This window comes from Gavialis gangeticus, unplaced genomic scaffold, assembly GCF_001723915.1.
Source record: "Gavialis gangeticus isolate Ggan-Ray unplaced genomic scaffold, GavGan_comp1, whole genome shotgun sequence".
In the NCBI taxonomy this organism is placed as follows: domain Eukaryota; kingdom Metazoa; phylum Chordata; order Crocodylia; family Gavialidae; genus Gavialis; species Gavialis gangeticus.
In genome coordinates, this window is record NW_017729024.1 from 91,547,288 (window position 1) to 91,569,526 (window position 22,239).

Genomic DNA, 22,239 nt, shown 5'->3' on the forward strand with positions numbered 1-22,239 from the left:
CCCAGAGACCATGCCGGGATGCTGGGGGAGTCTGATTTAACTTAAACCAGAAAGGAGTCTGGGACAGACACTGCATAAACTGATTTAGCTCAAATCAGCTAAGTCTGACACTACATTCAGCTGGTTTCAGCCATTTTCATACTGGTTTATATGCACTAAACTTCTGTTCTGTTACAGGTTTAAACCAGTTTCTGATCACTTAACCTGGTTTATGTGTAATGTCTGTCCCTAGCCTTAGAGAGAAATGGGCTTGTTAAACAGACCAGCAGATAACACCTCCTGTATGGGAGCCGTAAAAACTTAGTATATTACTTTATTTCTCAGTGGATCCCAAAGATCCATGCAGTTTGGCCCATTCTGTGATGTTGACAAACCTCCCCTCTCCTATTAGGGGAGATCATCACTGAAATCAGAAACTTAAAAGTTACTGATGTGTTCACTTAATTTTCCTCCTCCCGTGGGTTTTTCTCTGGGGGAAGGGGATATAATGCCATCTTATAATGAAGAATCCCTTGTCCTGAAATCCAGCGGCACATGGATTTCAATATGGCAGCTGCTTAACAGCATACAACAATTCTATTCAAGTGTTACGTCTGCAAATAGCATTGTAATATTTTGGCAGCCATGGCAGTGATTTGGACCGCTCACATACAGTTTCAGCAGTTGACTAAGAATCACATGAACGTTTTTGAAATAATTCTTCTTTGACTAGAAATTACATGCGCACCTTAATCATGTGGCTAGTGATAGATTTTTTAGACATACAAATATGGTACCACATATATTTTTAATAACATTCAGCTACGCATTTTCAACCATCATATTTCAGATAGATCATTAAAAAAATTGTCCCTTTTGTGACACTGTTAATTTTCCTCTTTTCTTTATGAAACTCAGTTCTCATTTTATACGCTACAGCAAGATCAAATATCATGTTCTCTTGACATTCCATTAGCCTTGTGAACCCTTGCACATATATCACAGGCGTTATGCTGGGGCTACTGAATAAGCAAACATGATCTTTTACAAATAAAATAGCATTCGTTGCAACCATGAATTAATAATGGAAACTGTAGACTCTTTACCTTCACTGCCACCAAGATCTTGTCCTGTTCAGGACAGAGATTATAGCATTCAGCCAGGAAGACTTTTCCAAAAGCTCCTTCTCCAAGCTCTCTTTTTAGAACAATATTGTGTCTCTTGATGTGTTGAACAACTGTAAAATAAACATAAATGGATGTTAGAAATGAATTTTGGGGAGGCGAGGGAAGGGTGCCCAGATGCATATGTTTAGCATGGAGGGAAAAGGTTTGCCTCTCCAGTATCATGCTTACAGTGGGAAAAAGATCAGGCCACACATAGCAGAGGTCATTACAAATCACTGCAAGAAGAGTGTGTTAATATACTTATATTTAAAGCACAGTTTATGTGCTTTACAAGACAAGAGACTGAGACCCTGGCAGTCATTGCAGGAGAGGTTATTTATTATCTTGTTTGGATAATTCCTGCAGAACATGAGCATCAATATTTCTTTAAAAAAAATGAGGGGGGGGGAGGGAGGAAGATGCCAAAAGCAAATGAAGTCTCTTTCGTGTCACATCCGTTTTTTTCTCAACAGCAGCTGATCCCTTTCATTCAACTCCAAAGAAAATATTACGAGGAGGGAGAGGTAAGAAAAAAACATTCATATAATCCAAGAAGATAAAGCATGCCCCCTTTTAATTAAATCCAATATACTTTCTGGCTCTCTACTTATCGTTTGTTCATCTTAAATTAAACTGCCACTTACTATGTCTGTTTCATGCTACAACTGGGATAAGGTAGATATTTCATTCTCACAAATATGATTTACAGTATTGCTCTGAGGTAAAAGGGAAAAATATCCAAGATGAACCAAGGTTTTAGTCAGTATTGTTGATAGAGTTCTAACAGACCAAAGCATAATGCCCATAAGCTTTTTTGACTCTGATTTTACTCCATTCTTTTTAATTCATATGTCAAGTAAAGAATTTCATATTTTAAAATACTTGATCAAATTTACTGGTGTATTCCATTACCTTTGCACTGCCCTAGGTACAGAGAGCAGCTGTAGGCCTGGTTTAACAAGTCAATTACACTGGGTTTACAAGTGCTTTGTGTTGCTTGAGTAGCACAAAGCAGCCAAAGTCTACTGGTGAAGTTGGCTTATTAAGTGTACTTTTTGCTTTCACAAACATTTGAAATTCATCCCTGCTCAGGCAACCAAGACAAAGCCTATGCCCAAGTGAAATCCTGAGTTGATTCAGATCACTGTCCCCGATTTGATTCAGCTGAATCCGAATCTGAAGATCTGATGCTGATCCAGAGAATCAGTGATTCGGCCATAGACACAGCTTTAAATGTTTTTTCTATATACCTCAAGGTATCAGGTGTGACTCGTGAATACTGCAATGGTGGAGCAGATGGAGCATCCTACAGGAACGTGTGGGAGGCCCCCAATGTGCTCAGCGATGAACCTGGAAGTGGGCCGGAAGTACTTCTGGTCCACTTCCAGGTCTGCCACTGAGCATGCTGGGGGGCCACCGTGAACCCCCCCAGCTCAGCAATCGGCTGTGGGGGACCAGTTGCTGAGCCAGGGGTGGGCACAGGGAAGCCCCCCCGTATGCTCCTCGGCAGACCCGGAAGTGGACTGGAAGTGCTTCTGATTCACTTCCAGGTCTGCTGTTGAGCATGCTGGGGAGCCCCCTGTGCTCCTGTGGGACGTTCCATCCACCCCAGCATCTCAGCATGCATGAGCTGCCTGGTACGTTGAATTATGTAGAAATAATATTTAAAGCTGTATCTATGTCTGAATGGTTTGGAGGGTCCAATTCAATTTGGAGAGATTAAAGGGTCTCCTCATTCAATTCGGATTCGGAGATTCGGCCACCAAATCAGGTCAAATCTCCACCAAATCAAATCTGGGACTGAAGCTTCGCACAGCCCTATTAGACAGACTTCTGCACAAAAGGTGAATCTCACCTAAGAATGTTTAAATATATTTTCAGCACATATGCAATTGCACAGTGTTAAATTCCTGCATAAGAAAATGATAGGGAGTTTCAGATAAATCAAGTTTACGGACCAAGCCTATCATGCAACTCATCACAAAATGAGAAAACAACTAGTGTCTTTAACCATAGGGAGTAAGAAAACGAACTCTCCTTAACACTTTGGAAACTCTACATCTTCCTTGTTACTCACCAACGTGAGGGGAAAGGGGAACATTACAAGGAAAATGGGAGACATTCCACATGCAAGTCACTCTGTGCGGATGCCAATGCTGACCTCCACATGCTGCAAACACATGCTGCATTTGTGTTTGAATAATCAAGTGGAAAACACCAAGAGTATGTTTGCACCATTGTGATAAATCTGCCAGGGGAGAAAGCAGTCTGGTAAGGGTTGTCTCCATGAGTGTCAGATGTAACTCAGTAAGAGGCAAAAGGAGGAGAGAACAGGCTGGAAATGGGTTAGTGGCACTAGCTGCAACCCTCAGCAGAGCACAGTATGGAGTCACAGCTATCCTGACTTCGTAATGAAGGTAGATGAACAGCAAGAAACACTAGGGTATTCATGGTTGTTCCTGCCTTCCGCACTGCTGGGTTCCCACAAGTCAGTTGTGTCCAGTCTTTTAGGCAAATATATTTTTTCAAAGTGGCCAAGAGTTCCCAATAAATATTTTCGAGCAGATTTCCTGGCATTTTCCATTGCATTTGTAGTGCAAAAGCCACTCACAGGTCCCTACCTATGGAGTCCCTCAGCATCGGCAGGGTCTATGGTTGATGCAGTTCCAGCATGTCTGGCTCCTAGACTTCCCTTTTGACAGGTTCTAGAGGATGGCTTATGAACAGATGGGATTAATGCATGTTGCACTCTATCATCAGCTGGTTTGGGGGGTACCACAGCCAACTGCTGCAAGTGAGAACAGTCCCCAGGCTGCTCTTACCTATACAGAAGCAGAGAATCCTGGGGCCATAATCGGTTCTTAAATTCGACTGTCTACTCTTAATTTGTCCAGTGCAATGGTATCCTGTGGAGATGAGGGCATCAAATCCCTACATTCAGGGTGTGTCTACACATGAATATTAATGTGATGCAATAAACCCCAGTGCTTTCCTGGTGCCACAAGCACCAAAGTTTATTGCTTCCGGGACCATAGCATGTTGAGCTGGGTTGGAGCAGCTCTGGATGGCAGGAGGCCTGAGGGGGTCTGCCTGCCAACACAAGGCTGCTTCCTTCGGCTCAGTGTGCTATAGAGGGGCTGACCAGAGCATGACGGTATTTAAGTGCAGGGCTAGTCGGCAGGCAGGCCCTGCACTGAAGCACCCTTGTGCCCCAGGCAGCTGGGGCAGTGTCTACATGTGTGCTGCTGAAGTTTTTTTCCTCCACAGCAGGATAGTACTTATACAAGTACAGGATAGTACTTACACAAGTACTATCCTGCTGCGGAGTTCATTAGTTTACTCCAGCCTGATAGGGGTGCACATGTACATACGTGATATTTATTGCGCAACTAATTAGTCAACTGCACAGTAAATATCTCGTGTATATGTGCCCTCAAACTGTACAATAAGTACAGCCCTTCCCCTCTCCTCCTTCTTCCCCTCCTGCTTCTCTCAGTCTGTTAGGGGAGGATCAGTGGGACAGCCAGAGCTATTCTTTCTTTCCATCCATGCAATGTAGCAGCCAACCAGTAAGGCAGCTACTGAAAGTGCAGCAGGGCAGTCACAGTAACTGCACAAAGTATGTTGGGCTTCTACCAAACTGCTTCTGAGGCTGCTGGGAAAGCAGTGCTGTGGCTGTGGAGGTGGTGCCCCTTACTTCCACACAGACACGTCAGTTTACAAAAATCACAGGGTATGCGTGATTAGCGGATAATGAAGTACATATTTTCTGCTTAACAAGTACTTTTGATGCCTACAATTTAAAGCCTCCAGGGCTACTTGCTGGACAACAGGCTGTGGGTGGTCCCTTTCTCATCCATCCTGTTAGTGCATCATACCAAAATTTCCTCTTTCTATCAGTCTATCAGCAGTCTCAGAACCCTACAGCCATCTGGAAGAGCGGCTTTAACACGTACTGGTGTTGTTCATGATAGGTTTGGAGTGATGTGTGTGCAGTGATGATGGTGGTAGGGGTGGGTCCAGATCCCCAAGTGCTATGTTTCAATGCATCTCCATTAAAATCAGTGGAGTGCATTTATATCAGTTAAGGATCTGGCCTTTAATTTTCATTCCTTTCCCTGCACTGTTATTTTCTCTAAACAATGGCTGAAATATAGTTTAGAACCAGAGACAGGCACAGACCAATAGCCCTCCCCATACCAGATGCAAATCTGCATCTGCTGGCTTATGCTTCTCTCTAGTCATATCATTAGGTATTTACCACAAAATAAATACTAAATATGAATAACTGTTGTGGAGAATGGTCCAAATTCCACAAACAGGGAGTATATTTTGAATGAAAATTAGGTGCCTTACTAGAATGGGGTGCACATTCCTGGGCTCTGGGTGAATGGCTTAGGTGTTGTGAGCTCATAACATGCCTGAGGTATGTACCAACAGAACAGGAATGCACATCTTGTTGGATATAACTGTTCTGCTTTCCTGGCATTTTATTAATAGCTCAAGTTCCAGCTCACAGTTACTTTAAACTGGGCAATAACTGGTTGAGTAAACAGATCTGGGTACTAGCAGAAGTCTTCAATTACAGTTGGAATGTAGCCTTCAGGGTACCATAGGGATACACAGGGATGACATAAGATTTTTTTTAAATAAAAATAGTTCAAAACGCTCATTACATCTGTATGTAGTTTCCTTCTCAGGGGAAGAGATCTATTAGATTGCCATCATACAGATCTGTCATTAGTGTTGTCCATCTGCAGTCAGAGATCAGGGCAGCATCTCCATTGTGTTAATGGGGAAGACGATTCCAAATGGTTCTAGGAAGTAGACATCTCAAGAAATACTTTCTCAATGGTTTTCTTGAAAATTAGAGTGGAAGTCACTGATAACGGATTTGGACCACACTGAGAATTACTAGGCAGACTGGAAGAGACTATCCAGAAACATTTTTAAGTTCATGGATCTTGGATATGTCTAGAAGCTGTGGTTATTTGTAACTTTAAAAAATAGTAAACAATAAAGGATGATATTTCCCCCCACATTTAGGTTCCCAAGACCGCAAGCAGCTGCCGCATTTTGCATTAGAGTGAGGCCTGAAAATGTCATGTGCTGCTTCCGTCTTCCATAATATAACTCTGATAATCCAACAACCATTCCTCTTCTCAGGAAGTCTCTCCTGATTCCTCATCAGTATCATTGTCTTATTTCCTCCCTGGATGAGAAAAGAAGTTCAGATCCACTGACCATTCATTACTTTTAAAATTCTCATTGTATCTAGTAACTACTGTTAGGTTGAAAACATAGGTGAAATCTGGGCCCTGCTGACCTCACTAGCAAAACTACAATTCAATATAATAGCTTTGGGTTCTCATCCTGTGTCTTGTTATGTCACTACAGAAGGATAAATGTTGTACAAAATCAGCCATTTTAACTTTGTTTCATCTTCATTTAACACAGAAAAACATCCATGTTTGCCCCAGGTGTGACGTGATTTTATTGTCAGGTTTTTTTTTTTATGAGGACATCACAAGCAATGTAAAGTAAAAGAAATAAAAACAGTCAAATACTGCTTTACAGGACATAGACAGCTGCTGCTAAATACTCTTACACAAATTAGCCATTGAGTAAATACCTTGTTCCATACCAATTTCAAAAATGCAAAACATAGCATCCCAAATGCCAAAGCCCCCCAATATGTTGATTGCAGCTAAACAGATCTGCACAAAATAAGACTGCAATGTCTATCCCAGTTACCTTCTAAAGCAAAATTGAATACTAAATAAATAATGGCAGTAAATGTGACTAAATGGGCAAAGTTTAACTATAAGAACAATATAAGCACATCAAATACATGTCAGATGTCATGATGACACAGAAATGTTTGCTAAGGAAAAATCCATTTAGGAAGCTCAGGTTCCAAACATAAACCACTGACTCTTGTGGGAGGAGACATCAGTGGAGCATATATAAAAAATTAGGTCAATTATCTAGGGAGAGTTTTTCAAAGGCTCAAATGGCAGCGAGGTTCCTAAATCCCATTGACTTTGAATGAGTTAGGTACTTGACTGCCATTGGTATCTTTAATATCTTATCTTAATTTATTTAGAAGATTTCATTCCACCACAGCAACAAGAACAGAACAGCTAAAGTGAACTGAGATATTCAAGGGAAATTTCAAGATAAAATATAAAAGTTGGACTGGATGAACCACCCATAGAAAATCATTCAAAACAGGCAGCAGTGTGAAGCTATTGGCCCTGACAATTACAAATAAAAGATTAAGCCTACGTAAATGAAGAGCTCCCATTTATATTAATGTGGAATTCTCTGTGCATGGGATCAGCTTTCCTCTGAAGCCCTCAATACTCTCACTGACAGAAAGGAACATTAGAGTCCTTATGGCAATTTAACTGGATATTTTGTATATAATCCTATTTTATGGGATTTACAAATATGACTTGTAAATACGGTATTTCATATGCTAAGAAGTAAGAACTTGATAATAAGAACCTGCATGCCCCCTTAAAGCAGCACCCAGAGCTGCTACCCTGGTTCTTCCCTACTCTCTCTCTCCCCCTGCCCCAGTTATGTTACTGGTGGCACAGGCAGCTGCTGTGTGTGGCATGTGAGCTCCAGGCACTCAGTAAAGAAAGGTGCTGGGATGCAGGTAGGGAAGGGACATGAGGGGATGAGACTAGAGCCTCTAGCCACATGGAGCAGAGTGGAGCTAGGATGCTGCTTTGAGAGGAAGTGGCAGGTTTCACCACTAAAAGCCAGGTTAACCCTTCCCTGGCCCTGCAGCCACCACCCAATTCAAGGCTTTGGGTCCTCACCTACCATATAAAAATTACAGTAGTTGTGGGGCTAAGAAAGGGACAACCTGGCTCTTGGCAATGACACAATCTTGCAACAGTGTCTTGCCCCCATTTTGTTCTACATGGGCAGAGGTTCAAGCTCAATGCAAACTCTATGAGCTACACTTCTGGGGTGGCGGAGATAAATATGGCACAATATGGGGAGGAGGCAGGACTTAAGTTGTAGTATGTCTGCCTTAAAGGTTGCATTAGATCACCTGGTTTGACCTCCTGACCAAAGAATTTCATCCAGTCCCCCCTGTATTAAGCATAATATTTGTCTATGGTTAAAGAATGTTTTCTAGGAAGTATCCAATTTTGATTTAAAGATATTAAGAAACAGTGAATACAAGTTTCTTGGGTAGCCTGTTTCAGTGGTTAATCACACTCGTTGTTTTAAAAAAAATTGTGCCTCCTTTCAATTTCCACTTTGTCTGGCTTCAATTTCAATTTATTCTTTTTGCCTTTCTCTGATAGATTAAAGAGTCCTGTAAAGTACTCATACACTATAATCAAAATGCTTTTCATTCTTCTTCTTGATAAACTAAACAGATCAAGCTCTTACAGTCTCTCACTGTAACGCAATTTTTCCCTAGCTCTCCAATAATTTTTGTAGCTCTTTTCTGCACTTGCCCCTCCCATTTTTCAACTTTTTTCTTTAAATGTGATCTTGAATGCAACATTCTAGACTCAGTCTCACCCACTTCCTAGAAAAATGTAAAATTGCTCCTATTCAGTACCCCCCTTTATATATCCAAAGATCACATCACTACTTTTTTTGCCATAGCATTTTAATGGAAGCTTGTGTTTATGCTGTTTGTCCACAGAGACAAGGTATTTTTCAGAGTCACTGCTTTCTAGGATACAGTTCCCTAAACTCAGCTTTCAGTGTAAACCTGGAGCATCCTCAGTAAAATCAATTATACAGGTGTAATGGAGTATAAAATTTTAGACCTATGATCTTTAAAATAACTGTAAAGAACTATTATATGTACACATTTGGGGAAGACTGTAGGAGGAAAGCAATGCCGGATGAAAAGTGTTATATTGTTATGGAATCTGCAGTGCTATAGAAAGATATTTCTATAAAGAGGTTTGTTTGCAACAGATACTTTGCAGTAAGGTATTTTAAAATGTTGCTAGCAAGGACAGATCCAGGAGGGTGCAGTGGTGCAGTTGTACTCCCTTTTAATTCCTGTTACACCCAAACTGTCAAACTAACTGCCTGGGAGGGGCAGTGGCATTTCTATTCCAGTAGTTTTGAGATGGTCAGTTGTCTTCATGGCTCATTATCATCTCTCTGATACCTGTTAATTTCTCTCTACTCCACAGGTGTGAATGACACTCTATCCTTTTTAATCATCTTAATGGTCAACTATTCAAATGATCCTTTCTTTTCCAATATTACTGTCTGTTAGCCATTCCTGGTAATGTCCCTCTTCCATTTCACATTCTTGCAGACTGTTTTTAACTCTAGCTAAAAACCTTAACTCAGGCATGGTAATAATAATTCAGGTGTAGATATGACTGACAATGAAGTACTGGAGGCATTGGGTCAAGACCTTCAAGAAGCCTAAAGTCTGTTCTGTGATTGTGAATAAGTGACATACATCTAATTAGAATGATTACAGGACTAATGACACTACATATTTCAACTATTTTGCCTAGCTTGTTATGTGTGTGTTTTAACTTTGTATATAACCTAGCAAATCAATGCACATTCCAATAGCTACATTTGTTTTTACTTTGATCTTAAATTGACTAGTAGAGGGCTATTCCCCTAGCATATTATTAGCAAGCATCTAGTTTTTCTCTTTAACTGGAGAAAAATATCAGTTATATTATATGTGATTATGAGCCACACCAGGTGCACCCCATTTTTCAAAATCCTTGATCCACCCATGATGGCCCCCATCACTTTTCTTAGAATACCAAGCAGATTCAGCTTTTTCTAACATCTTGCAGTAGCTATAAAAGACTGATTGACTTTATCTGACATATTTCAAAATTTGAATAGGACTTGTCACTCACCAACAGAAAGATTGGAATTTCAGAGATAATCCTGTACTGTGAGATTACAAAATCACTGTGAATAGGATAAAGCAAGTCTAGCCTGATGACCTCCTGATTCTGAAGCAGCATCAGCAATAAGGTTCTCAATGCTGGAGGCAAAGTAGAAGACTTAGCACTGCATATAATCACTCACACATTAACACAGTCAACTAAATATTTGCTGCACTCTTTTACTTTTCTGTTCAGAGCTGGAAATCAATGCCTTGAAGCAGAAATCTCAGCTCATCTTTGAGACTGTATTTATGAGTCTTGCTGTTTTTGCCCCCTACACTGATTTATTACTTATCATTCTCAATGATTATTATTACCATTATTGTACCATTACTGGCCTTCATCTTTATAGTACAGCAGCAGCAAATCCTCAGTGAGGACTGGAACCCTGTTGTTTCATGCATTATACTAACAAAAGCAAACGCAGTCATTGCCTCAATGACTTTAGAGAGTCTAACTGGAAACGCAATACAATGAGGTCCTTATCCTTCCCAAGGAGGTCCATGGGTGTTTACCATTGATTACAACTAGAGTGCAATCTAGCAATATAGCCTCAAGTAAGTAAAGCAAATAAGGGCACTGGTCCCCCCTATGCCTAGCAGCATATGGGACTAACGTGGTTAAGGCATACTGGTTTCTGTAGTCAATGGCGCACAGGGGAGTGAAACAGCAACATCATCCTGTTGCTTTTGATCAACAGCATCAACAGCTGAGCCAAATGGGGGCAAGCCTTCAGCACAAATGCAGAGTGGGGCTTCAACACCTAAACCTACACATCTGGAAACATAATAAGATACTTTAATAGCACCTCCATAGTAAATAAAAACAAAGGGGAGGAGCTGCTTTAGGTAAAGAAACACACCAGTCATTAGGGTTGCTAACTCTGTTTGAATCTATTCCAGGAGGTTTCCAGAACAGCAACATGCCCATAACACACAACACAAATGTATCCACTTTATGTCAGGAAGGAAAGTGCACATTACTACTACATTTTAAAAACCCAGTGGACTACTGTATAAATTGGATTCAACATTTAATATTTATTTTAATGAATGCCCTATCATTTCTTTCTTGGGTAATTCTCAGCAGTCTCCTGGAGATTTATATCTAATTTCTGGAGACACCAGGGCAATGCTGAAGGGTTGGCAACCCTATTGGTCATGCCAGATCCCCAATCCCTATGATACCTGATACTTACCTGATTTCTTGTAAATGTTACAGTAGAAGTGGGTCTTCAGGAGACATTTTAAAGGACTAGCTCAGGGAGCATATCCCATGCACACTAGGGAGCATGGAAAAAGTTGTAGAAATGTTTGTGGGAGAAGCAGAGGAACAAGCACTTACAATACCTGCCTTTCTTGGAGGCCGTCTGGAAGAATCCACCAACTCTCTGGACAACCTTTGATTGAAATGTAACCATTTGAGTTTGTCTTTCCTACTGCTGTATATACAACTACTATTCCTGTGATGTCTCATTGAGGCCCCAAGCTTCCATTACTTTTCCTAAGAATTTGGCTTGCATTAGCAATGCAGCACTGGACTCTGAGAGACTGGTCTTGTTTACAGGGCTTTTCATTCCATCCAGGAAGAGCACACACCAACTGCTGAAACTTCCTTAGCCTCACGAAGGGTTTTTGAACCCAAAAGCTTGCTTAATAATTGTTTTCCAACTATTTAAGTTGGTCTAATAAAAGATATCAGATTCACCCAGAGAACCTTGTCTGCCTATGGTCTTGATTACAGCTCTTCACCCCTGAGGGTAAAAGCTCCTGACCTTGTCTTCAAGAGTTGACAGTTAAGGCAAGAATAATCACTAGAGCATATCAGTAGCATCTCTCTAGGTGAGACTCAGTGTTTCTTTTCTTTTAAGTTTCATATTTGATAGGTGTCAGTTTCTTGAGGGGGGCAAGAGGCACTGCAGGTATCCCTGCCCTGGAACTTATTAATGCATTTGAGATTATTTGTTCCTTTATATCTGGCCGGACTCATGTACTGCTATATTTGCTAAGAACATTAAAAGCAAAAGAGAAGACATGATAGCAAACAATAATTCAGAAACAATAATAGCATTACATTAAAACCATGCTCCCTATGCAGTACCTTCAGCCAAGGGTTAAGAAGAAACACAGCAGTCAGTTACTCCAAGATTGAATTTTGCCTTACCTTTGAAAACCATGAGGAGTCTAAATTTTACTGACCCTGTAGTCCTTGTAAACCTGATGCTGTACCTGACTCCAAAAGAAGAGAGAGCTGTGTGCACAATAGTAGGTTGGGCTTTAAAGGGCTAACCTAACTGGGATATATTAATGTAACCAAGGACCAAATTCGGCTTGCTTTGTTCAAAGTAAATAGCAGATCCTTTATGTCAGTTTCTTCTCTCTCATGATTTTTTTCAGTTTGTTACTAATGTTCAAGTACAGGATAGTATATCAGCTCTAAGCAAACAGTGTTTCTACCTTTCTGAACCTCCCTTTCATATATATATGTGTGTGTGTGTGTGTGTGTGTGTGCGTGTGTGCACGCGCGCACGTATATATATGTGTGTGTATATATACATATTATATATGTATATATGTATATATATGTATATGTATATATGTATATATGCATGGTTTGCTAAAATGCAAACGAGACATTTCTTCCAACAAATGACCAACTGTAAAACATTGTACGTGAGTTGCTGTGTGAAAATACATATGGATATTATTTCACCATGGAAAATTTAGTCACTCTTTCATGTTTCGGATTACTGGAGACAATGAGCTAAGCACCACCACCCTTCTCTTCCCTCCCATCTTTAAGTCATATCAGGAAATCCTCTGCCTTGGCATGATGCTAATCTTTAGGGATCTATGGTGCAGAAGAAAAAGAGCATTCAGTAAAGGATGTACTACATAGCATAATTTGTACAATAAAAGCCAGCAGGGGAGAAGGGCTGCCTTCAAATTATTAACTCCTTTCTCTCTTTTTCAGATACGAGGATTCTCTTTCATATATAAAGTTTCACTACCATACTGTTCTCTCAGGGTGGAGGATGAAGGGTTGCAAGCAGCTTCCTACATTCCCCTGAATGCTTGCGAAGTTTGGGCCAAAATCTGGCTTGGTACCTACAGGTCGAGTTAAAGGGCTTGCCCAAATTTCTGTAGCTGTTTCTAATTCTGCTTTGTCCATCCTCCCCCTTCTTTTTTTGAAGGCTGGTGGAAACTGTTTAATGTAGTTCTGTATTCTACAGTGGTGGAATTCACCGTACAGTTCTAGGTACATGTGTTTGAACCATGCTCTGGGTTTCTGCCAGTGGTCACCTTAAGTTTATTCAACAATGGGCAGGGCTGTCAATGGCAATGGAATGTGATTCTGGCCAACTTCATTCCCTTGTGTGCTTTGGCTTCAGGACATAGCAAGCCTTAATCCGTCTAACCCAATGAGCTTGCTGGCTTGGGATGGCCCTTTGATCTCTTTTGACCATCTGATAGGCGGGAACAGGATTTTCTTTCAACCAGTAAAGAATACTTACAAAGGAAACTTGGAAACTGAATTTAGGCTTTGATTCCACAAGGGACTCATGATGTGCTTAACTTGAAGTCAATAGTGCTATCCAAGTGCTTAAAGATAAGCACATGTTCAAGTGCTTTGCTGGATCAGAGACACAGCACTATAAACTAATGCTTTGCTAAATTCCTTAAGCTGTAGCTCTTTCGGTGCCTGCTGTTTAGTTCTGCTCTGCTGCAACCTCATTATGTGACAATCTAAGAATTCTCAAAGAAGACGAATGTCAAAGCAGAACTCCAGGAAAGCCATTTGCAGGTGACCTTTACAGAACATCATGTACCACTTCCCTGCTTGTCCAGTTTCCCAGAGTGACTCTTAAAATTCCCCCACAGCTAGCTAGGGTTAAACATGCCTTGGTCACTAAACTTACTGCTAAGTTAGTCCCTTTGCTGTGTTCTCCAATGAGGAAGATCTAGTTTTATTGATTCTGTTTCATTTGAGGTATCTTAGGTAACCCATATATTGGGGGAATTGGTTCGCTTTTCATCTGCATTCCATAAGCGCACAAAGGCTTTGTGACTATTTGCTTACTCATTTTTTTAATTCCCTGTGAGCGATCCTGACGTGGCAATCAGAGGAGGAATGCTAACATCCTAATGGGAAAGGGTGCATTCTTTCTGAAGCAGAATCGCAAAGAGGCAGCACAGCCTGAAGACATCTCTTGGGTAAGAGAACTGTTTCAGAGCTCTGTCAAGAAGCAAGGAGCCACACCAGGCTAGTGGCCACCCATTGACCATACCCATGTTACTCAATGCTAATTAGTGGCAGCTGAAAGGAGAGAACTCTCCTCTGTCAGATGGCTGATCCCACCGATACAACATCACTACTGATGGGCTGTAACCCTCTGGGATCAGGAGAAAGAACTCTCCACAAATGCTCCTTATTATTGACTGATAGGGGAGAATTTCCTTCCCCCAAAAATGAAGTGTATTTCATTATAAAGAACACAGCTTCATTTAGCCAGGTTTACCTTTTGGGAAGCACACCTTGGCAGCCAACTCCAACCCGAGGGCTATAGTCAAAACCCTAAGAAGGAGGAAGAGGGATCTGGCCACTATAAAAGGCTACAGTGTCCAGGACACAGGATGCTCTTTTCCCTCTTTCAGCATTTAGTATCTTCTGGCTGTAGGGCTTTTTTTTTTTTTTTAATCTCATTTCAATTTATTTTCTTTGACAAGCTGGCTCATCACTGCCAAAGCATGCCATCTCCTGGGGTTTATGTGCCCAGAAAGGTATTTTTTCTTTTGGGATCCTAGTGTTGTTTCAGAATCCCAATGCTTCCTGACAACAAAAGCAGCTGCAAGTGGCAGCATGAAAAAGGTACACCCAGATAGCACTTTTCATTATTCTTTGTGGTGCCAGGTGTCTCACATACAACCACAAATCAGTCAAAAGATTAATATATTATAATGGTTTCACATAAAATGATAGGGTTGTATCCTGCAAACCCTTACTCCCTGATCGTCAAAATGAAGACAAGCAAAGATTTGCATAATGGAACACGAGTAAGAATTTGTCAGATCAGGCCCTCAGTGACTTGAACTTATTTAGCCCTTATACTTTTGTGCTTTTGTATGCAATTTAGTAAATATTTTCCTTCCAATTCCACTTGAACACAATGCATGCTTAAATGTTCTAGCTTAAAATGATACAGTAAATACCTTATGTTTTGACATGGAGCATCTCAGCTGATGAAATCTTGCTCCATTTGCCAACCTGTGTAGTTTTGTAGCCTATGAAGAACAGCGCTGCTGTAAAATGTGTATCAGTTTCATTTATAAAAACCCAGAAATTATGTGAAAAAAAGGTCAGTAAGATTGTCACCTATGGTGACAATTACTCTGTGACATCCTGAAAAGAAAATATCCATGAGGTCTCACAATAGGACTAGATATGTGCATCTTTGTATGTGATCTTTGTGTGTGCCTGTGTATGTAAATCATCCATTAGAACTTTTCTTTAGACATGTTTACTGATGGATTTTTAAATTTGTAGTGACATACATAAATTATCCCCCCATCAGAAGCCTATGTTTTAGAAAAAGGAAACAAACAGAGATGGATTAACAAAAGTCAAATGTGAGTTATGTCAGCAGCTGGTAAAAGGCAAAAAAGAAAAAAATGAAAAACATATAGAAGTTGTTTCTGGGACCAACAACTCAAAAGATCGAAAGTGATAGCCACCTCCTGGAGCCACCATACCAACAGCAACAAAATAACCAACCACAAAGCAGGACATTTTAAAACTGGTCTGTGAAGAGGGTGAGGACAAGTTTATTCACAGCTAATATGTTTTCAGCACCTAAAAGCATCTTATTTTTGAGTTGATAATTACAATATTGTGTGCCAAGCAGCTGTCACTAAGGAGAAGGAGCTACCCAAAGACAGGATAATGCATGTACATTTACTGGCTGATTTATCAACCTATAATGAACTCAGTTGCAGTCTTCTGAAGCATTGGTGGGAGGGGGCAAGGAGCTGAAGAGGGTAGCAAAAGTACACAGCGGCATCTAACATTCCCTTCTGGTCAGTCTCAAAAACTGGGAAAAATATTGGGAGAGAATTATCCATATCTTTCCACCTTAATCCACTATTGCTGGAAAAGAGGCAAGCTGGCAAATAGCCAGAAACACAAATTCAGAGATGCATAGATCCAACACTTGTGTATATGTCTGATCTCACTGAATGGCAACATGCACACATAATGGAGCCAAACATGAAAAGGAACAGCAGGAATGGCTGAATGAACTTTATTCAGGCTCTGAGTTAGTGTACTAGAGTAATGAACATGACCTAAAGAAGTGTGTTATGCTCATAAGCGGGCTGAGTTGGCAACTCTGACCAATTAGTAACAGTTAATTTTATGGTGATGGCTAGAACACATGTTTTATATTCTATAAAAGCTTAATAGATGTCACTATAAATCATAGTCACCTTTCTCCCTTTCACTCTTCTCTCCTGGAGATTAGTTATATTGAATAACACTCAGTACTATTCAGCATAGGCTGAAATGAATGTGAATTTGACTCCTGGGCCTCTTCAGACCAGGAAAATGTGTGGAAGAACTTTTTCTGCTTATGGTTTATGCAATCATTGCTTTCCTGAAAACCTTTCCACTGCCCTGCCAGCATGCTTGCACAGCATGACAGTGCAGTATAGTTAAAGTAGCTGTAGCCATGAAGCACAGAAAAGGGATACATATTTAGATTTGCTCTCTTGTTCTGTCTGGATTTAAAATCTTCTCAGAAAGCAATGGATACCAGTTGGTTTGCTTTACCGCATATTAGTTACATTGTTATGGCATTTTATATAGTAGCAACAAATATTAATGTCCATTAAGTTTAACCAGTTAGGAATTGTATGGGAAGAAAAGTGAAAATGAATGGGAGTGTTAGGGAACTAAAAGTCACTGCAGTTTTTATTGCTTTCAGTAAAACATGTAGATTTTTTGGTTGCTCCCAGCTGGTACTTGCAACTAAGGAAATGGGAAATGTTTGTCTACATGTTTACAACCTGCACTAACCCAAAACACTGAAGTAAATGAAGCATTAGTTATTGTTCAGTCGGAAGAGAAATGTCAGCCAGTGGCTTAACAGAATCATTTAGGAGTGATTCGTGTTATCTATTGTCCCCTGCAAAGGTTATCACCAGTGGAAGGTGACTGTGGAGTTGACCTCAGGAAAAAAAAAACCTGCTCCATTTAGTATGCTTTTTGTGGAAGCCCTTGATAGAGGAGAGGGATGTTTGGCTTGTCCTTTGGTACATCTATAACCAGAATGCTCCTCAAGCCATTTCCAAGAATGTTGTGCCTTCTGGTCTGGAGGAGTTTAAAAAGAATGGGAAGAAGTCAGAGCTAATGTGATGATTTCCAAACCAGTTAAAGATTCATCAGTGATTTCTGTTCCATTTCCCCCACACATACCTTTTGAAACTAATTGACTCATCTTGTTTTATTAAATGTGTCAATTTCACCATTGCTCTGGTCATTCTGATAGCCTTATTTTAACATTTCCTTAGATTCGAAAATAGTATCTCAGCTATCTTTTATAAAAAATATCACACATCCATGGCTAAAAACAAGAAAAACCCCATGAATTGACATTTACCTTATGAAGTAGATCAAGTCAACATTATTTATTGGTGTCTGAACAGAAACGAAGACGTGAAGAGAAGGAGATTTGGAGTTAAGGCTTGTGACTTCCATTATAACTCGGTGATGACTTACATATAGCTGGAGGTAAATCCCTAAATCTTATTGTGTTTCATTTTCCCCATCAGAATAATAGGGATGATAATGCCTATTTTACCTATCTCACAGACAGATATTATTTTGCAAATTAATTAGATAATTAGATGCAGTGTGTTCAAAGTGTACAGGAGCAAGTATTATAATCAACAAAGTCCTGATAGAATGTATTATCCAAACAATGGGCCAAGTTTGACTCCATTAACATCAGTGACTTGATAGACAAATGAAAATATACTTCAGTATTTACATATATGTTCTCAGGCATTTTTATAAGTGTGTGATTCTTTGATCCCAGAGTGAAGATGCAAATTAAATATTTGAAATATAGTGGAAATAAAAATGAATGGAAGGACAAAATGTCTATTAAAACAGGATTTTATCACAACACTCTGGCTGCATCTACACAAGATACTGACTGCACAGTTATTACTGTGCAGTCATTTAATACTTGCATAACCAAATACTAAATGACTCCACAGTAACCAGTGTTACTGCAGAGTAGTGTCCTGGCATGGTTGCCTAGTTACACTTACTGCACAGTAGCTCATTACTACTGCTCAGTAGTGTCATGTCATGGTACATGCCCGGTGACACAACTATGCAGCAGTAATGAGCTACTGTACAGTAAGCATCTTGTGTAGACATGACCTCTGTCTCCTTTACATTACCATCAGTGTTACAGGATACCCTAAGAAGCCATATCCTATTCTCAACTGCACAGTTAAAATTTGGAGTAATGTCACTAAATTCAAGGAAGTTATTCTAGATTCTAGACTTGTGCTCCTGACAGACAAATACGGCCCGTTTTCAGCTAAATATTAGAAAATTCATAGTACTATGTGAAACAACTTGTTGTGTATCCATTAAAAATTCAGCCAAGTCTGTTGATTTGTTAACTGATACGTTATTCTTGCACGCCAGTATTCAGGTGTTAATTTATAGTAAGAGCAGGCAAAATGCAGCTCACGGGCCAGATGCAGCCTGCCAGTCCATTCTATCCAGCCCGTGGGGCCCCTAAAAAATTTAGAAAATTAGTATTTATCTGCCCTGGGCTGCCTGTCATGCAGCCCTTGATGGCTTGCCAAAACTCAATAGGTAGCCCTCCGCCCGAAATAACTGCCTGCCCCTGATTTATAGTCTTATATTGGTAGGAATCCTAGGTATAAATAAACAAGCCTTGGGGATTAACATTACAGATACAACATTCCAGAAAATGTTGCAAGATTTTCCCTTCCATACCTTTTTCAAAAGTTAATAAAGTCAAGATTTGTGAACAGAAGATCCTAGAGTGAGTCTCCCTTAGAGTATGCCAAATGTAGTCATCAGGCTTCAGATTCAAAAAAAAGTCCTGTTGTTAGAAAAATTGCAGAGCTGATCAACTGCATTCCAATACTGTCCATTAGACACATGAATCTTCTCACTAGATTTAGAACTCTTCTTTTTCTCTCGAAGAAACTGATAACTAGAAATCTCTTTAAAGTACCTCTGCTTACAGCTAGCTCTAGTAGCTCTGTTTCAGCTGCTAAATGGGATGTGTATTTTTTCTATGCTTTTGCAAACAAAAGAGACAGATAAGACTTTAAGCAGAAACAAGCAAGACTCATCCCCCGTGCTCAGGACACCCTGAACTCTTCAGCTCTAGATCTCAACTTGCATTTTTCAGTATGGGGCCATCTCCCATAAATGAGCCTGACCCAATTTTCATTAAAGGCAAGGGGTTCACTGCCACTGGCTTCAATGGGAACTGAATGAGAACCCATAATGATTAGTTTAACAAAGGATCATAGGAAGTGCATGCTTGCTGCAGACAAAATATCCTGGTTACCTTGAGAGTTATTTATATATTTATGTTAGCAAAAGGGAAGCGTGCAACATGAAGTGCCAGGGTGAATTGCTGAAGGCTGATGGACTTGAAAAGGGAAGCAGGGGAAAGCCTAACTATGGAAAGGGTGAGGTTTCATGAGCTCTGGATAAAAGGGAAAGGAGGATGACTAAACTACTCCAGTTCAAAAGAAAGGAAGTCTATAGACCTCAGTTGATTTGTAGCGCTAATCAGATTTCCTCCCATTTTCCCACTTAGGCATTTTAGGTTCTGTTAATTTAGATTCATTAATCTTGAACAGCCTGTAGCAGCTGCTCAGGAACCAGCCAAACATCTGCCTGAAAAACCTCTGCTCAGTATGTTTGCACACCACTCTGATTAAATACTATACCTAATTCAGCAAGAAATTGTCCATTTCCCTTTATCCAAAGCAATGTCATAGCTGCTTGTTGCAGCATTATCTATTATTCTAGGCAATCTCATTTGTGTGTGTGGTGTTTTAAAAACAAAATAGACAGAAGGCTTTTGCTAGCTTATTATCACAACATCTTGGTTACTAGACTTTATTTTTTATGTGACATATTGCACAATTGCCAGCCTATTGGTAATATTTCTGCATCCTGTTTAGTTAGTGATCCTACAATTGCAAAAGCTTTATGACTCCTCTGGAGGTTGGCAGGTGTAGTTCATTCACCTCCCCCAGCTACAGCATGACAATACATGCCAGAATACGGGTGATGGCTGATGGCTTGGATGCTAGATACGGATCTGGAAAGATTATAGGATTTTGCAATAAATTCATCATGATCAAGCAGCATCAGTTAATGCAATAATTCTCCTGGCTAAAGAAATAAGGAAAAATAAAACAAAAGAAAAAAAACCCAAACAAAACAGGTCTTCACATTTCTGATGTCCTGTTGCATCAAAGCACAGGCTGCAACAAGCAGAGAAAATGTAATGTGCTTCAAGGTCTTTTCAGTTGCTATGGTACAGTTTCTTATGGAAAAATCCTTGTTCTGCATGATGTTTTTCCTGCCTCATTTGGGGATGGCAGAATCGCTCCTTGTGTCACCTGAGAAACCGGGATGTCAGTTTCCACCTATTGGTGAGAAAGAAACTGATCAACAGCAGAACTTAACTGAAAAATTCCTCAGGTAGAAGTTTCTGCTTTTGAGGTCAATGGGAAATGTTACACCAGAGAGGAAGGATGGCTGAGTTGCCAGACTGTAACACAGGAGATCTAGTTTCGGTTCCTGGGTCTGTCACAGATTTCCTGTGTGGTCTTCAGCAAGACCTTCAGTAATCTCTGAATGCCTCAGTTCCCCACTTGTAAAATGGGGATAACACAACTTAATTTCCCCCATTCTTTGCCATGTCCATTAAGCCATGATTCCACAATGGGTTGTGTAAGCACAGCAAATGTGCCAGATGGCAACAGAGTACAGGTCAGAGCCTTAGTTTGGAGGCTCCATGGGAAAAGAACTTTTACTATAAGTTTGTAGCACACCTATCACAATAAGGCCCTGGTCTTGGTTGTGGCCTCAATGTTTCAGTGTAATCCAAACAAATAATAGCAATGGCAGCAACAATCATCTGTTTTCTCTTTTCCTTAAGGAAAAATGCCAATGGAGACAACAAGAGGAAACCCCAGCATTGTTGAATAGCCAAAGAGAAGAAAACATTTGGCTCTAATAAAGAATTTACAATGTATTTTTATACAGATTCAATTGAGCATATTGAAAAGACACTTAGTATAAAAATAAGGAATTGCTATAGTGATACAATGCAATCAGAGGAAAGGCATTTGCATTATGAGCCCTATTTTCAGCGATTAATTAGAAATGGTTACACTTTGGGCTGATATTTCTCTTGCAGGATTTTTCATGAAAAATAATTTGTTTTGATGGCAAAATTGCATGTAGTCATTTTTGATTTACCATAAACAATAACATATAGAGTTATAGGATTTTTATGCGACTGAATACCTGAAAAAACAAAATTATTTAGAACTCCAAACCTGCCATGGGCTCAGCCTTTGGTAACTATGGGTACACAGGACTTATGTGAACAAATGTGATTTGAAAATAATAAAGGCATAAGAATTTGAAAACTACATTTCTAAGTCCAGGATAATGTCTCTTCACTGTGTCTCAGTGATCACAGTGACTGGGCCAAATCTGCTATCCCATTAACTTTTGTGGAGTTCTACCAATTAATGCAAGATGATCTGAAGGGGTAAGGCATGACTTGAAATAAACAATTGTTTTTAAAGCCCTTCCCCCTGCCTTGGGCATACCCTGCTCAGCAGGGAAATTTGTCAAAAATAAGTATAATAAAGCAACACAATGCTTCATATTTTAAAATGTATAAATGTAAAACCATTCAAAAGTATGATTCCCACAACACTGACTTCTGTGGGGAAGCAGTCAACATTTTTTGACTGAAAAATATTATCTTAAAATGTAACGTTATTGACACAGACATTGACTGTAAGAAAAATGTTAATTTTAGTTACATTTTTCAACTGCAAAAATCAAAACACAAATTGCATTTCAAT

The 22,239-nt window shown here is 39.9% G+C and overlaps 1 protein-coding gene across 2 annotated transcripts in view; it reads right to left on the reverse strand.

The window, feature by feature from the left end:
* Positions 1 to 22,239, reverse strand: part of NTRK2 (neurotrophic receptor tyrosine kinase 2) — a 358,528-nt gene that overhangs the window by 108,748 nt on the left and 227,541 nt on the right. For both annotated transcript variants that reach the window (XR_002097350.1, XM_019517383.1), the window contains one exon: positions 1,086 to 1,216. Coding sequence is in view for 1 of the 2 variants with exons in the window: in XM_019517383.1 (XP_019372928.1) it covers positions 1,086 to 1,216 (131 nt within the window). In the remaining variant the exon portion in view is untranslated. The remainder of the gene's footprint in view (positions 1 to 1,085; positions 1,217 to 22,239) is intronic.